The sequence below is a fragment of the Geospiza fortis genome, unplaced genomic scaffold, assembly GCF_000277835.1.
Source record: "Geospiza fortis unplaced genomic scaffold, GeoFor_1.0 scaffold118, whole genome shotgun sequence".
NCBI lineage: Eukaryota > Metazoa > Chordata > Aves > Passeriformes > Thraupidae > Geospiza > Geospiza fortis.
In genome coordinates this window covers 238,856-256,556 of record NW_005054380.1, presented here as the reverse complement: position 1 = coordinate 256,556, position 17,701 = coordinate 238,856, and the positions used below count along the sequence as shown (strand labels likewise).

The 17,701-nt window shown below is 45.2% G+C and overlaps 1 protein-coding gene across 1 annotated transcript in view; it reads left to right on the top strand.

Annotated features, from left to right (window-relative positions):
• PPP2R3A (protein phosphatase 2 regulatory subunit B''alpha) overlaps window positions 1-17,701 on the top strand; it is a 49,712-nt gene that overhangs the window by 26,601 nt on the left and 5,410 nt on the right. Inside the window, exons 3-12 of the mRNA XM_014308674.2 lie at window positions 808-1,068; window positions 2,481-2,584; window positions 5,037-5,139; window positions 6,871-6,945; window positions 12,025-12,111; window positions 14,339-14,495; window positions 15,264-15,312; window positions 15,815-15,904; window positions 16,868-17,043; window positions 17,513-17,631. Coding sequence (XP_014164149.1) covers window positions 808-1,068; window positions 2,481-2,584; window positions 5,037-5,139; window positions 6,871-6,945; window positions 12,025-12,111; window positions 14,339-14,495; window positions 15,264-15,312; window positions 15,815-15,904; window positions 16,868-17,043; window positions 17,513-17,631 — 1,221 coding nt within the window. The remainder of the gene's footprint in view (window positions 1-807; window positions 1,069-2,480; window positions 2,585-5,036; window positions 5,140-6,870; window positions 6,946-12,024; window positions 12,112-14,338; window positions 14,496-15,263; window positions 15,313-15,814; window positions 15,905-16,867; window positions 17,044-17,512; window positions 17,632-17,701) is intronic.

Sequence of the window (17,701 nt, the reverse complement as noted above, 5' to 3'; positions counted from 1 at the left end):
GTCTCATTGTGTACTTAAATACAAATGCTGCCTGTGATGTGGAGCTAGAACTGGAGATTCACTGGGGAGGGGATCCAGTGGGGATCACCATATCAGCCATGTGTTTGTTACAGGATAGGAGAGGAGTGAGGAAAAGACATCATGTGAATGCCTAATGGTGCTCTGCTGGCTGCTCCTAATGCCTGATGGAAAAATTGATTTACCAGTGCTTAGTACCTTTCACAAAATCAGGTCTGGGACTGTTTAAGTTGGGCACAAAATAAAAGGCTTGCTGAAGTTGGGAAGGAAGTCTTGAAAATATTTTCTTAATTTATCTCTGAAGCAGTGCTTTGGCAAAGCTAATTATGCTCCCAATGGATAGAAAATGTCCTTGTTTGAATGTAGCCTTGCTCATACTTTAGGCAAGCTGTTTGTGTGGGTGGGTGCTCTGGTTCCGTGGGGAAATACTGAAGAGCAGATACTTTGTTGTTGGTGGGGCAGAATGACAAGACCAAGTCCAGCATGAGAGGAAATAGCATTGTCCTTTGTGGTATCACTGAATTGCAGAGTGACTCAATAGGAAATCATGAGCCACATCTACATATGTAAAATGCTCAGAAATAGCATAAAAACAGGTGTGACATCCTAAATTCACACTGGTTAATAATACAGAAAATTGTCATTGCCTATTTAAGATGCATTTTTATCTCTGTGCCATAATTTAATTGTTTGTGGGCTTTAATTTTCTCCTAATCACTGGAAGCACTATTTTTTCCTGCTTCATGTACCATGCTGTTAAAATGTGTTTGTTATTCATTGTATTTTCAGGTTCAAAGTAAACAAGAGAAGAAGGCAGGAACTTCATCCCCAGCCCCCCTGCAGCCTGTGGTTAGCACTTGCACTCCTCTGCCTGTGAATAAAGCCAGCAGCAGTACCCCTGTGCCCATAAACATTCCACGTTTCTACTTCCCTAAAGGACTCCCCAATGTCTGCACTAACCATGAAGAAATCATTGCCAGGATTGAAGAGGCCTTTGCAGAGTTTGAAGATGGGAAAGCAAACATCTGTGAAATGGGGAAAATAGCTAAGGTAACCACTGATGGTCTTGGAGGTCTTTTTCAACCTTAATGATTCTGTGAATCTGTTCTTTAGCTTTCTAATTTTGGGAGAGATACTTTGTTTTAGTTTCAGTCTATCTCACAGCTGTTGTAGGGGGGAAAAAGAACCAGTTTCCTTTTAATCTGAAGTTTTTTGTTTATATTTAGATAATAGTAAACAAAAATGAGCTCAGTTTGCTGATTGTCACATCAGATATGTGTTTGTTCTTGCTTTCATTTATGAAGCAGTTCTCTAAGATTTCTTAGCAAATACAAATTGTATTTTTGTTTCTCTATTCCTTCATATTTCTGCCCAGAAGATTGAAAAACTCAGAGGCAGAAACTTTTCTGCTTCTGTGGTTTCAGGTGGTATCAGCTGCCTGTTTTGTGGCTTTTTGTAGCTGTCCTGCTCAGCTAGCATGAGCTGTAGGTGCTATTGCAGTGTTGTGTGAGGAAGCAGCTCCCAACTTCCAGCTCCTGGATATGGAAAGGGGAAATGTCCTGTGAGCCCCCAGCCCCTGAGCTGTGCACATTTATTGGTACAGCTGGTGATGAGTTCTGCCTTCAGGGGACTGCACACAGCACTTGTGTGGGAGCACACAAGATGGTCCCTTCTCTTTCCCTCTCCCTCAGCTGCAGTTCACAGTGCTGCTGATCTAAAACCAGCATTTATCAGATATCTCCTGGATGATCAGCTTGCCCTGAATGAGTCTCTGGCACTGTAAACAGAGCAATGATGCTGTCTCCAAGCTTTCATGGACTGCCATTGAGAGCCAGCAGCTTCTGCAGAGGCTGGTTCAAAAGTGCTGCTCAGGGAGTCCTTTGGCTGGAATAAATCCTTCCCAAGTGTGCTTTCATTTTTGTGTTCCCCTGCTGAGATCTTGCAGTGTTGGAAAGAATGGACTGTGCTGGGTGGAAGGCGCTGCACTGAAAATTGCAGGGTGGGATTTACTTCACCTTTAGGCATTTACTCATTAATTGTCTTTAATTAGACTTGAGTTTCCCTTGCTACCTGTGACAGGTTATTCCATAGGAGAATAGACCCTCCTGTTTTAGGGTGGGTGGGGGATGTAGCTGCTGTGAGTGTCGCTCTGGAAGGAGGTGCCTGTCTCTCCATTCCACCCCCAGGAACTGTGCTAAACAGTTCAGAGCTTGAGTAGTCCAGATCCTTTTCCTAGCCTGGGAGGAGTGTTTCTCAGCCACTTGAAAGGGCACATGACCAAGTAGAAAGTTATATGTGAATTCTCAACCTTGGCACGCAGTAAATGGCACACAGGTGAGTCAGAAAGCCATTGCCACTTTATTTCCCTTGTGTAAATCTCAGTGGTGAATCTGGTGTGTAAATGAGCAGGTTCCTCTTGGGACTGCTCTTGTATTCCTCCTTGCCCTGGTTTTTCCTTGCAGATCTGTGGCTGCCCACTCTACTGGAAAGCACCTCTGTTCAATGCATCTGGGGGAGAGAGGACAGGACGTGTCTCTGTGCACTCCTTTGTGTCCATGTGGAGAAAGTGAGTATAGCAAATGCAAAACTCTTTCTGGAAGAAGACATCAGCCTGCCACACAAATATGTTTTTTCCTTCTTTTCCACCAGACTTTTCAAATAATTTTCCTCTTCTTTAAGTGGCTTAAAAATCTCTCAGCTTGAGAGTTTTTTTCCCCCAAACCCTCTGAACACTTGTTTCTGTGTGACATCCACAAATTTGGAAGTAATTGTATAGATAGTAAGATGTTTTGAGTTCGTTGATGTATAAAATATATTTACAAGCTCCCCAGAAATGTCAGCTGTTCTGAGGTAGCTGGTAGCTGTGCATTTGGGGTATATTTGTGCCCAGCCTTATTGCTCTAGACTGCTGCACTAAGCAAGTGCCATTTGGGAGCTGGGAGAGGAGGTATGTCAAAGTGTTACAGGACAGAAAGAGGAATGTGGAAATAAGCATCATAATGTAACTGGGTACTCTGGGAGCTTTTATAGTTACTACCTTCCCAAACAAGCTATTGAATTCATCTGTGGAGGTTGACAGTCCACACTGTGGAAATGGAGAGCTCTGGGTGGATGCATTATACTTGGAGTCAGCTCTGACATGGAGCAGACTTGTTCTCTTGCCTAATCTTTTTCCCTCCAGGGCAATTCAGGCTTTAGTGTGCTTTGTGAAACACCTGAACAGCTTCTCCATCTCCTCTCCAGAGAGAGTTCTAATTTTTTACTTAATGGTTGCTCTTCAGATTCTTGATGTAGCCTTTAACCCTGAATTCCCAAAGTATTTCCTGTGATGATGTTGTCAAAACAGCTTCTAGTTACCCTGGCAAAATTACAAAAATGTTAGGGTTGACTGTGATCTCTGAGTTTGTCTTGACACAGACAATATATTTTCCTTCCTTAGGTTCCTCCAATTACTTCTAATTAATCCCTAATGTATGATACCACATTTTCACTTCTCTGATTTTCACATCCTTCAGATATTTGCAGACTGTGGTCATGTCCCTCTTCTCTATCTTTTTAACTACCCCATTTCCAAGCCAAGCTTTGTATGCTTTTTCTCACTTAATTGCTCTTTCAGAAAGATATTATTTTTTATCCCCTCATCTTCCCCTCTCACAGTTACAAAATCTTTGCTGGAAAACTGAAAAACAGAAGAAATTTAGGATTTCTGGTAAAGTTTGACTGCAGCTATGTGAACACAGGTGTAACTTTAAACCAGATGTCTTTAGTTGCTGAAGCCTATTTTCAATTTTCTTAGTATATGACTGACTTCTCAAGATGCCACATGCTCACTGCTTGTCAAGTCTATTGGAATTTCTCAATATAAAACCCTTCTGAATGTCAGATCTTTTTGTTTGTGGCTAAAACAGGGCTTTGGGATTCATCTTTATGTGCCAGATTTCTTTAAGCTACAACATTAGCAACTCTTTCTGCAGCTGATTTAGAATATATCTGTTAATTGACAGTTACCACGATAGGAATATACAGCCAAAAGGATTGCTAAATCTTTTTTTGCTTACTTAAAGGAGCCCTTTTTTTGTAAAATCTGCCTTTCCCAGAGTGATGAGGCCAGAATTAGCAGGAAACAAGTTAGTGTGATCTCTGCTGGAGAGCTGCAGCCACTTCAGTACTATGTTCTTGCACTTTCAGGAGAGGAAAGTGGTGAATAACCACTCACAGTAAATAATTACAGTGCATTTGTATTTTCTGAGTTAATGAAGAAAACAGTGTCATTTTCTGAGTTTCCCTAATACTATCAACAATACTATCAAACACATAGTGTTTGATATATTCAAATGTTGTGTTCTGTTACCAGTGTTTGGTAAATGGCATGGAGTTCCTCTCTTCATGAGTTTCTCTGGGGTTAATCACATAACTGTGACACCTTTGGCCAGTGCAGTGTTTTGTGTGAGAAGAAGACAGAGACAAGAGCTGGTGTGTCAGATGCACACTGTCGACTGAGGGGACTGAGTTAACACCCTTCTCCAAATGCTCAGTCCTACTAATGCCTTCATTAGGCTGTTCTCTGTGGCTTTGGTGCTCAGCTCCAGATGGGCCACAATTAACAGGGGATGCCCTTTTTCCTTGTGAGAAGTGATTTTTCTGAGCGAATATTCAGTCTCTGTAGTTTGGCAATCTCCCCAAATATTGCAGTATAGTGAAGGGTTAGAGAGCACATCCTGTGACATCCCACTGGGCTGGTGCTGTTCACCTGGAGTGAGCCTGCAGCACTGGCAAGAGTCTGATTCCTTACTAACCACAGGTGCTTAGTAAGGAAGCTGCTTTACCACAGCAGCGTTAACCTGGGAAAAAATCCCTGCTGGGTGCTCTGGTGCAGCTGAAAGACCTTGAAGGAAGTGCTGGCAGTCTGAGGTCAGCATTTGAGTGATTCCCAGCACAAGGGCTCTAAGGCCCTTGTGACCCTCCCGGGGCTCCTGGGAGGTGCGAAGGGCTGGAGTAACTCCTCCCCTCTCCCACAGAATCCTGCGGAGCTGCCACGACGATGCCTCCAGGTTCACTTCCCTTCTGGCAAAGCCTGGCTGTGACTGCCTACAACAGGAGGATTTCATCCCGCTGCTGCAGGTACTGCCCCAGCTCCTCTGTGTTCACTTGGCACCTTCTTTGTTTCCACGGCAATAAATGTTTACCAAGGACGAGCAGACCTTTGGTTTGAACAGCACCTGGGTGGGGTTCATCTTGGAGTGAAATAGAAAGAAGCTTTTGAAGTGCTTAAGTGCCAAAGCAGCTGCAAATACTGCTAAAGGCATTGAGGACTGGTATCTTGTCAGGATTCATATTTATCAGTGCCTTATAACCAGGCTGGAATTTGCCCCATTTCTCAATGTGGATATTGGGAAAAATGCTTGTTGCTGTTGATAGTCAAGTACAACATAAAAGCTTATTGGAAAAGCTGTAAAAGTTGCTTGGCAAGACAGTTATAATTAACTTCGTCTAGCCAGACTACCAGATACAGTATCACATGGAGATCTTGGCAAAATTTCTGCAGTTCCAATTGTTCTGTATATGCCTCTAAACCTGCTAGTGCACAAATGTCACTGCTTTTTGGTTTTTTCCTCATGTTCAGGCTAAATCTGCACATCCTCATTTCATGTCTTTCTTTCCCTTTCATTAACTTTAACAAAGTATAGTTGTTTTAATTATTTGTGACCATTTATGCAGGCTCTGGATAGGGCTTCTCTATAGTGTCTCTAAATCATATCCATCTGCCCCTCTGATCAGCAGTTGTACTTTTTCTGATCTTTTCCACACATCCCCAGATTTCTCACACAGTGCTGCCCTCTGGGTAAAACCTCTGTGGAGATGCTGCTTTGGGGAAAGATTCTGTGTCTGTGCTGGCTGTTTCTGTCTCAGACAGAACTGGGGTTGTGATGGGTACATTTGCTCATGTTGCTCTTCATCTCTTCTCCACTGGGCACACTGCCTTTCCTGGTGGATTGCAGCTCTGCTCTTTAGCTCCTGGTGCAATCCAAGGCATGCACAGTCCTGTCTGTCAGTCAGCCAGAGATCAGCACAATTACCCTGATTTACGCCACCATCTGAGACATCCTGTTATACTGCCCAAAAATTGGGTATATCACACCCCTGAGGGCACCACGGCATGGAACAGGCACAGCAGAACTTGGAACACCTTTGAAGGGTAGAGGAGTCAGACATGGAGAAATTACACAGGCATTGATTCATGCAGGATCTGAACTGATTCATTCGGGATCTGGGCAGTTTCTTCATGGATTTGATCATGCAGATTTGGCATTGTGAGCCAGTGTTTGACTTACAAAAAGCTGGTCTTGAGAAAGAGGCATCTCCACAGGTAGTCCAAGTGAATTTTGGAAAAGCACTAATCATATCTATAAGCATTCTGAGGCTCACACAGCTTTCATTGGACATAGGAGACTTTCTCAAGGAATGTTTATTTCTGACACCTAGTTCTAACAAATGTTAATATCTTCAATGAATGGAGGAAAACAAAAATCTTGGAGAGGAGATAGTTGCATGGTCAACTAATTAATTTTTGTCTCATTCAATGAAAATGAGTTTTCATCTACTCACTAACTCTCTTCCTTTGTTTTTCTGTCCTTAAGTAAATCAAACTGGCCCACCAGGTGCGTATTGCCAGCAAATGCATTCTATTACTGTAATAGAAGGTTCTCTTGGTAGATTAAAAGATTTCAGTTTTACTATTAATGCTGCAAATAGTTTCAAGAGTAAGCAAAAGTATTGGTTTGTAAACCCAGTAACTTCAAAGCATTTAAAGGAGAAGAAAATCTATTTCATTCATTTTCTCTTACCTTGCAGGATGTGGTAGAAACTCATCCTGGCCTCACGTTCCTGAAGGACGCTCCAGAGTTCCATTCCCGGTATATCACAACGGTAGGCTGCTTCTCTGATCCTCTGTGGTGCCTCTGCCTCCCTTTGGGATCTGTGACTCTTCCTACCAGCAAATCCTTCAGTTATTGAAAAATATAGGTGTTTTTATTACTCACCATGAGGTGTTTTAACAACTGCTTCCAAAAGAAAAATAATCTGCTTGTGTGTGCCAAGGGTTATTCCGAAGGTTAATAATGGTTCTTTCTGGTCTTAAGCAAATGTATAAAAACATCTTTTTTGGCCTGATGAATGGAAAAAAAGTCCTTTGGTCTTTGGGAGCTGCTAAGTCACCCTGAATAGTGTTGGGCTGCTGAGACTTTGAAGGTTTCTGTCACTGAGGCTTGGAGAATCCGTGACTGTTCCTCAGTGCAAAGCTCCATTTGCCTCCAGGGATCTGCTGTCCAACCTTCCTTTTGCCAGGATGCCTGTCCAGGCTCTCTGTCCCCAAGCTTTTGTGGCTGGGCTTTGTTTGGTAGCTTTGTTCCAGCTCTGCAGTCAGCACTAAGATTGGTACTTTACCTAAGTGTATTTGTATTTTTTTTAAGCCTTGAGCTTGACTGGTGTTGGGTGTGAGTCTAGATAAAAGGTATAAATGTTGGGAAGTTTTATCTCTGCAGCAGTAACAAATTCAAATAATGACAGACCTGGTGGGAGCTGGATTCAACAGGGCTCAGGCCTTAAAGTTTCTGTTGTTTGCTTGCCAGGGCCTGCCTGGGGCTGCACCACACATGGCAGCTGGGAGGCTCCTGGCACACTTGTTCCTTTCCTGTAAGGAGCAGATGGCACAAAGACTCTTCTTCAGGGCAAACCCTGAACTGTCACACTAATGAAAATGTATAATGAGAATCCATTCTAAATGTTGTAGATGCACTTGAACATGACAGTGAACAATGGCATTGTGTAATCAATTGTAGATGCACTTGAACATGACAGTGAACAATGGCAGTGTGTAATCAATTGTAGATGCACTTGAACATGACAGTGAACAGCAGTGTGTAATCAATATGTTTAGTCCCTGTGGAGCAAGACAACATAAATATTAAGCCAGAACAGGTATAGGAATGGCCAGGGAATTATGGAGGCACGTGAAAGGGTGAGTGTGGAAAGTGCCTGAGGCACAATGCACCCTGGTATTTGGTGTTTCAAGTGCATGGAAGGGTGAGACTGAAAGGTTTAAGGTCACACGTAGGGTTGGTTTCTGACTGCAGCATCCATGGGTCAATGCCATGTGTGGTTGCCCTGGCTGCTGACAAAGGCAGTTCTCTGCAACTGCCTTCATGGGTTCCTCTGAAGTCACACACTGTTCCTGTATTCTTCAGGCAAGAAACAAATGTCTTTGTAGGGTAATCCCTCACATGAGCACCCTTGCTGCCCTTTCTGGACTCACCCAGGGCACTGCACAAATGTGGCTGAGACCAGCTGTGTGAAGCTGAGCTTCCACTTCCAGATAACTGAAGTGCAGGCTGCTGCTAAAGGGCAGCACCTTTTCCTTCCTCTCTCCTTGTGTACCACTTTCCTGGTGCTTGGGTCTGGTGCTGTGTCACCAAAGCCAGACTTTGATGAGTACATGAAGCTCCTGAGTGGTTCTTGATCCTGCCTGTATGTGTGCTGTGCTTTCCTGCTGCAGTCAGAGCCTTTGGGCATCCTTCTGGCAGTGCTGGGACACAGGTGGATTCCAGGCTTGCTCCAAAGGCAGCTCTCCTGGAGCTGAGGAGAGGGCTGTGGAGCAGCACACCTGGCAGAGGGGAGCTGTCCTTCAGCTGCCAGGACAGTGCTGCTCTGGGGGTCTGTGCTGACAGCAGAATCTCCCTGGGCTGGAGCAGGGCCAGCCCCTGGGGAGGCAGGAGGCTGCTGGGCAGGCTGTGCCCATCTGGAGGGGCAGCACTCAGTGCTCTGCAGCAGTGGCTCTGCTCTCTGGTAGCAGGAGTTCCTATTGCTCACCTCTCCTTTCACAGACAGTTTGGCACATCCCTCTTTAATGCTACAAAATCCAGTATTTCCACCAGGAGGCAATGAAGGAAACAGCTTTGTCCTTGGATTTTGAGACCACTTGGATCATTTTTATTGCTTCAAGGTAGAGTGCCTTATACCTCCTTACAGAGACAGAGTGCTGTATTTGCTGCCACACAAGAATCACAGTTTATGTTTATGTTACAGACCAGGGCTCTAAGGACACATGGCTTTGTGTTCATTGCTGGGTACAGCATCACTTGGCTGAGATCTCCTGGAGAGTGACCTCACAGTCTAGGATGGGTAAGATGTCAATGCACATTTCAGTTCTTACTGCCACCTCAGAACCTTTTAAAGGGGCCTTTTGGACACAACAGGCTGGAATTTCATCTGTATCATATCTGTTTTATTGGCCACTGTATTACTAAAGCAGTTGTGTTTGTTTCAACAGAGACAACTCCTGAAGCTGGTGACGATGATGCAGAACATCACAGACTATCCTGTGGCATTTGTTGTAAAGCTTTAGTGTGACTTCTACCTGAATGTTCAAACCAGGCTCAGAGTTAGCAGTGCATGCTGCCCTTGGAAAGCTGCGTGCTAAAAACAGTTTAAAGGTTAAAGCTTGTGGAAAAGTGCTTCAGCTTTTACAGTAGCATCAATGCAAATGTGTAAGGGGACAATGGCCACAGGGATTAATAAAGGTTCCTGTTTTGTCCACAATTGTTTTTGTTCTTGTGTGGGGAGACTGGGGAAAAGTCTGGAACTCATCTGTGAATGGTTTGGGCCTGGAGGTCAATTAATTACATGAGGATAATGGGGCAGTAGAAAGAGGCTCCTCTTTCCAAAGGCCAGTTAAGAATTTGCCTCCATGATCCTTGTGCCCTCTTCCAACTCAAGATGTTCTGTGGGTCTGTGGTTGTGTACTGAACTAAGAAAAATGAAGCTAATTGTGGCCTAAGTGACAAGTGTGACTTTCATGCTGCGTATCATCTCAGGCTGGGTGGTGATCTAGGACATTTCCCAAATGCTTTTTTTAACAGCTTGGTGTTTACAACCTGGAAAATAAAAGGATAAATACTGAGATTTATAGTGAGATATACACTATGTACTGTCCATGGAAACTGGGCCATTATTTGAATAATAAAGGCTTCACTGAGTGACTGGACATGGTAAGAAACATGAAAAGAGATCCCATTTTGCCTCTGAATGGCTTTTTTTTTACAGATGGGTGAGGAGGGAGCAGATGGAACATCTTTATCAATGTGGTCTGGTAGACAAACAGTTTATATGTCACAAATGAGAATAGTTTGTTGTCTTTTACTACCCTGCAGGCAGAGGAAAAGAATTACTGGTATGGGGTCCTGTTTCTGATTCTTAGGATTGCTATTTTTGAGTCTTTGGAATGGTGTGAACACTTTGTATTTTTAAGAGTTGCTACAAAGTTGTCAGGTGTGATAATGGGTGATGTGAGAGGTGAGACCACTCCAGTCTCTGAGCTCTTGTGCAGGCTGGAAGCAAAAACCAAACAAAGTCCAGAAATGGAGACCAGAATGGCAGTGGCTACCAGAGACATGAAAGAAGAAACAAACATTGTGCTTAAGACCAGAAAGGATCATTGTGATTACCTAATCGGACATCTTGTGCTACACAGGCCACAGAACATTGTTCAGTGATTGCTACACTTAGGATAGATCTGGGTTTTGGTCTGTTTTTAATTAAAATGACACCCAACTTAAAAAGGATATCCACCTCTGAGCCTGGAGGGATGAAGAGCCTGCAGTTTTACCAAAGGTGTCATGCTCAGCTAAGTTGAATCGATCAGTTCTGTCTCTTCAGGGTACATTTGAATCCTCACATCATTCTTGGTGCTCTCAGAGTTGTGTGTGCCATCATCAATTGCTGTCTCACTGTGTACCCCAAAGCAGACTGCTGGGAGCAATCTCACACTTGGTTCTGGATCTGTTCTGGACTAAGAACCAGCATTTGACTGAGTCCAAAGATGGCCCTTCAGTAGTGGTTGCCCACTTGAAATTAGTTCTGACTAAAAGAGAAATCCATCCCATTTAATCTGCTAGCTGGATTGATCCCTGTAATGTCCACATTGTTGTGTAAAGTTAATTTTTGCATTGGAATAGTGTGCACTGAAGGTTACCAAAACTCTGGGGTAATGTGCTTGCATGTTAGAGACATCAAAGGTTTGTAGTAGGTTTGGTCAACAAGATTTCAGTGTTGATAGTCAAAATGATTCTATTCCCCCTTTCTCATGCCAGTGATATTTATTTGTTGTTGTTTGCCCTGTTGGGTTTATTCTTGCATGTGCTTGGTCACACATTTGTGTTTCCCCACTCTGTGATGTTACTTGACAGCTGACAGGGAGCAGACTGGGAAGGGCTGTTTGCTTTTTTGAGGAGCTTGGGAGTGAGCTCAGTCTCACACTGGGAGCTGTTTGCTTTTGGCTTCTGAGAGTTCTGTGCCTCTCCCCCATGATTTTTGCTCACTTTCACCAGAGGCCGATCTGGGAAGGAGCCAAACAAGGTTAACACCTGCCCAAAATAATTGCAAACAGAACCTCTCCTGCTTACTTTCAGCAGAGGCACTGGAACATAAGGCATTGTTATAGTTACAATGGGTCAGACATTCACCTTCTGTTCCATTTACATGTTACAATGCATCAGACATTCACCTTCTCTTTCATTTACATCTCCTTCCTCTGCAGGAACTGCAGGAACCAGAAGAATCAGAAGTCTTTTTTTTTCTCTTTTCCCCTAGAAGCCTATTTCATTGGGGATCCATGCAAACTACATCCCTTTAAATGTGAAAAACTCAAAGTGGTTCATCAGCACTTGGAGCATGTTTTCTGACATAAATAATACATCTGCATGCCCAAAGAGGTGAATTTAGGGCAGTGGAAATGTTTCCACTCTGAAAAGGGATAATACTGTTTAAGAAGCAAGTATTACTTTCAGACTGTGTAGTCAGTTAAGGATAGTACTATCTACAGAAAAAGATCCCAAAACAGTTTTCAAAAAGAGGTCTCCTTAGGATGAGTGAATGAACCAGGGTACTGCATTTAACTTCCCAGAGTGCTGTGTTTCAGGAGCTGATTTCAAGAGCAGTGTTCATTTGTTGCAGGTTATCCAGAGGATATTCTACACAGTCAATCGCTCCTGGTCAGGGAAGATCACTCTGACAGAGCTGAGGAAAAGCAATTTCCTGCAGGTATGTGGGTGTGTGTGGGAGCAGGAGCCAGGGTGCAGCAGCATTCCTTGTCCTGTGCCTGGGTGCTGAGGGAGCTGCACCTGGGCTGCAGTGGGATGAGCCAGGTGCTCAGGGCCAGCAGTCTGCTGGGGCTACTGGAGGAGCTCTGTCTGACTTGAGGTGAGAAGAGCAGGGACAGGAATGACCCCAGGGTGCTGAGAGAAGGTCAGGGTGTGACTGTTTTCCTGCTCTGAGGCCACATGGAGCAGCAGCCTGGCTCCTGGTCCGGACAGCAGGAGGGAAGCAGGACATGGCATTGCACCCATGTGAAGTGGCTTACAAGCAGCCAAGAAGAGCTGCAGGAGTGCCAAGGGTAGGAGAGCCAATTTCCTTCCTCCTAGGCAGCCCTCAGCCCACTGACAGCTGGTCAGGAATATCTCTGCAATTGCAGGATGAGGCACCTCAGGAGCTGATCTCCACGATAATGAATGGAGCTTAGTTCTTGTTCCAGTGCCTGCAGTGTGTCCTTATGTCCGGGTTTGGATCTCTGTCCTCTGTGTATTTTGCCCAAAAGAGCACCAGGTTAAGACTGTCTTAAGCTTCTCATGTCCAGCCCAGCCTGAAGAGCCAGAAAGTCTTGAGCTGAAAGCTGAAGGACTGGCTAAACCAGTGAGATTTCCCTCCTGTGTCCTGTTTGCCCTTCCAGGTGTAGTGTGCCGTCTTCCTCAAACCCCTCAAGTATGAATTCACATTTTTTCTCCTTTCAGACATCATCTCCCCTACTTGACCCCATCAGCTAATGGAAAAATGAGTGCTCTTCTGAATTGGTTCATGCCAGTCCAAGCCCTAGGATCGCTGTTCTTTCCCAACCTCTGTTACAAATAAATCTTCCCAGATTATTCTGCATCTTTATTCACTCATTTTCTCCCTTTAAACATTCTCTGAATTTTTCTCCTTTCATATCTACTCTGCCTTTCATCTCCTGCAGCAGGGAAGTTCAGCTCCTTGCTGCATGTCTAAATGGCATCCTTGGGTGTGATCTACAGAAGAAAAAAATAGTAATGGCAAAAGCTCCCCAGTTATTGTCATGTGTAAAGAGAGAGAGACAGACACAGTCTGGAGAGGCCAGTGAGTGATGGATCAAAGGTGTTGAGACTTGGGTGTCAGCAGTCAGAGTAGTGCAGGTCTGGCAATGCCATCCTGTTATCCCTGCCAGAACATCACTGAACCTGGTGGATAGCAGGATGTGAGAGTTTTGTTTGGATCCAGTTGAATTCCTTGGATGTGTCTGGAAGATGGTGTTGAAATACCAGTGCCAACACATAACACAGCATCTGTTTTTATGGTTGTGGGTAGCAGGGCCACTGGGCCTGCCTGCCTGAGGACACCATTCCCTGGGATAGCTCAGGCTGTGTTTTCCCTGCTCCCTTGGGAGAGGCTGTGAGGGCAGGAGGGGCCAGGCCTGCAGCTCACTGGAGCAATGATTTATTAGACAAGAAGGCTTCTGGCCTCAGCACCAAGAAGAAAAGTAGGGAGGTGGCACTGGGAAATGTGTAAATGCCTTCTCGTTGCTGGGAAGGACAGGGGAGGTGTAAAGTGGGAATGAAAAATGGATGTTAGCACTAAATGTTTCCTAGTAAGACATGTCAACAGATGTTATGGTTGGAAATCTGTCTAAGTCTCGCAGTTAAACCAAAATTATTCCTGCAACAGCACAGGGAAGCCAGTGGGATTAGTTTGGGGTCCATCCCTGCTGTCCCAGTCCAGGTGTGAGTCTGGAACAAGACTTGATTTTGCCCTTCAGGAGGCAGACAGGGATGTGTGATGTGTAAAGACCAACCTCAGGTCCTGTGGAAGACCTCAGGTCCTGTGGAAGACTGTGGACTTGCTGCTGGAAGTGTGTCTAAGAGTCTCTGGTGCAGGTCAGGATTGTCTCCCAGACCATGGATCCCAGCTGACACAGCAGTTTGTGTTCCTGTTTCTCTGCCTCACTCTTCACTAGAGGGGAAAATGAGCAAAAGTTGTTGACAGGAGTGGCAGAGATGTTGTGCTAAGCAGGATGGCCCAGCCAGGTGCTCTGTAGGGGCCTGCTAAGGAATACAGCAACCACATCTCTTGGGGAAAGGCTGCACTTTGGGTTAGTTCTCAGGGCTGTGTTCACCCAGCTCCCTGAGACACTGGAGCACGTCAGCTGCTGAGCTGCCTCTTCACCCAGCTTTAACTTCCCACTGTGTTTGTACCCTTTCAGACTCTTGCTCTCTTGGAAGAAGAGGATGACATAAATCAGATCACAGATTACTTCTCCTACGAGCACTTTTATGTCATATACTGCAAATTCTGGGAGCTGGATACTGACCATGACCTTTACATCAGCCAGAAGGACCTGGCTAGGTACAGTGATCAAGGTATGCTGCCTGCAGATGTGGTGAGGGCATTGCTGAAAACACAATGTTCCTACTGAAGACTAAAGCCTGCCTTTAATCTGGTTAATTTGATGCCTCAGAAAAAGTTTTAATGTAGCCACCCATCTCTTAAATAAATGTTGCTTTAGAAGAGGAGTTGTGCGAGCTTAGACACAGAGAACTGCAGGACACACAATTTTCTGCATGAGCAGCTACAGATGGAGCTTCTGTTCCTGTGTGGGTCACTGCCAGGAAGACAGGCTAAAATAATGTCCTGAAACTTGTTTATTATTTACTGAGGGCTTTGCAGGAACTTGGAAGTAGGGACAAGAAGGATGAGCCTTTGTGAACCTCAGAGATTGTTGAAGTGCAATCCAGTTATGCATGGGAGGAATCCAGAGTCCAGTGAAACTTGGGGGATCTCAGCTTGCAGATGGACTCTGCAGAGTATCTCTGCAGTTCAGCACAGAACTTCCTTTCCCAAAGTTGCTTGTTTTTGAAGGTTCCAGGGTCATAGATAGATTAATGGAATACAAATCCACAAAGGGCTAAAACACCCATGTGTTCCAAGTGCAGGCATTTATGGGGAGGCCATGGGGGTTCTGGGAGAGTGTGGCGGTCACAGGACTCAGCAGTGTTGATCATAGGGCTGGGTAGGTGAAGGTGGAGCCCCTTTTAACAATGGGCAGGGGCTTTGTGTGGATTCAGCATGAACAACTGATTGTAGTTATTGCTGTAGCTTCATTTTCCCCATGTTTTCCTTGTTTCCAGCTTTGTCAAACAGGATCATTGAGAGGATATTCAGTGGTGCTGTGGTGAGGTAAGGACTAGCACTCTGCTTGGGGGAAGAAGAGAAGGCAATTTTTGTCAGGCTGAGAAGTACAGGTTATTCTCAGAAATGCCCCTGATCAGAATGGTTTCCAACAGAAGCTATTCCAAGTTTCACTCCAGCTCCAGCTGGAGCTGCCTGAACATGGAGTGAGACTTCTGGGTAACTTAAGAAAACAAAATAAAAATCCCATAGGATGGGATAACTGGGCATAGCTGGAAGACATGGCACAGGGATAGCTGGAGAGCACTGCTTTGAAGTCTCTGAAAAGGGATGTGCTGTGGGAGGGGATGTGGCAGATGAGCTTCAGCTCTGCAGTGATAAAAGGCAGCAAATGCGGTACCTGGTGCTGCAGGGTACAGGGAGTACAGGCTAAATAGGTGACAGTGCCCCATTTTCTCTCACTAATGATTTGAAATATATCTTTGATGACATCTTGAGTGTTTAGGGGCCTGGTGGTTTTTAATTATTCTTTTTCTGCTATGTCTTCTAGAGGCACTGAAGTTCAAAAGGAAGGGCGCATGAGTTATGCAGATTTTGTGTGGCTCCTAATTTCAGAGGAAGACAAAAGGAGTGCTACAAGGTGAGACTGATGTCTGTGTCTTAGTAAAATCATAGAGATGAGCAAATAAGATAAGAAAACTTCTGTGACCTACCACTTTCTAAAAGAGAGAGCAGCTTGGGGTCTGGAAGTTGTTAGGAAGAAAATATCTTACCAGTGATGGCTGGTCAAATATTTTGCATTTCTTGAGGAAAACTTGTGTACAAGCAGAGTTTTCTTGCAATTTTTAATGTATTGGTAGTTATCAGTGCCTTTGATCGCCTCATGCCATGAGGCACTGGCTCTGAGCACACACTCCTGAGGTGCTGGCAGCAGTTGGGCACATCCCTTCACATGTGGAGTGGGTGTGTAAGGAGAGTTTGTGGGGAAACTTCACTGTGGCACTTTGTAAAACCTGCCTGTGGCCTGGTTTGTACAGCCAGGAGGAGACTGCTGTGCAGGGGTGAGCCAGATGTGCATGTGAGTGTTAGCACAAGGGATCTTACACATAACAAGAGAAGGAAAATCCAGAACTGCAGGCTTGGACCCTCCAGAGGAGAGGAGGGGTGCAGAGTGCAGCTGCCTGAGAGCTCTGCCTTGTGTATAAAGGAGCAAATGAGTGCGTGACACAGCTGCCTTGTCCCTCACCAGGGTCCCTGCAGTGTCCTGGGCTCAGAGTTGGCTCTATTTGGCCAGCTCTTGCTGGTTGGTCAGGCAGGGACTCCCTGCCCTACGTGAGCCCCCCTTGGGCTGCAGCACAGTGAGCACTGAGTACAGGTGAGGCCAGTAATGAGTGTGGCTGTGCTGCTCACAGCCACCAGGGAGACTAACAGGAGGTGCTTGGAGTGTTGGCCTGTGCCCTGACCCTCCCAACGGGTCTTGTCATCCCTGCGTTTATGGCAGGCTGTGGCAGAAGAGCCTTGGGGGTGGGTAGGGAGAATGTGCAGTAGTGTGTGCTGTGTGGGTGTCCCAGAGCAGTGTGCAGTGTCCCTGCTGTGTCCCCAGCATCGAGTACTGGTTCCGCTGCATGGACCTGGACGGGGACGGGGTGCTGTCCATGTACGAGCTGGAATTCTTCTATGAGGAGCAGTGTGAGCGCATGGAGGTGATGGGCATAGAGCCACTGCCCTTCCAGGACCTGCTGTGCCAGATGCTGGACCTTGTTAAGCCAGAGAGGGAAGGTAAGTCAGAGCTTTCACTCCTTTCATTTGTGGGGGTTTGAGAAGGTGAAGCTACTGTGAAACCCATCTGCCCTGGGCAGAGCCCTGTGTGAGTCACAGGGCAGAAGTTACTGCACATTGGGCCATGATATTGTGCATCAGGAGGGCTGAAATACTAAAACAAGAGAGCCTGTGAATTAACTGCCTGGGACTGAAGCAACACTTCTTGTGTGCTCCAGCTGTGGGATGTGCTGACAGCCTGCACTGTAAAATTGAACCATCCCTATTCACATGCCTTCATATTTCACATGAATGTCAAAGGCCTCCATATGGTATGTGAGATTTAGGCTTAATAAACACATCCATCTATTGAATAATGTTAAAATCCTTGACTGACTTGGGAAGGAATTTTGTGCTTTTGAAGCCTACTGGCATCGCAATTAAAACCTTTGTAAAAACTCGGTAACAACCGTGTGGGTTTTTTCTGCAGGAAGAGTAACCCTGCGAGACCTGAAGAGGTGCAGAATGGCTCATGTGTTCTTCAACACCTTCTTCAATTTAGAGAAATATCTGGACAATGAACAGAGGGATCCCTTTGCAGTGCAAAAGGTATAAATCACCTTTATTTCTAAATAAGGAAATCTCACACTCATCTTTGGAGTGTTCCTGGATGTAGGGA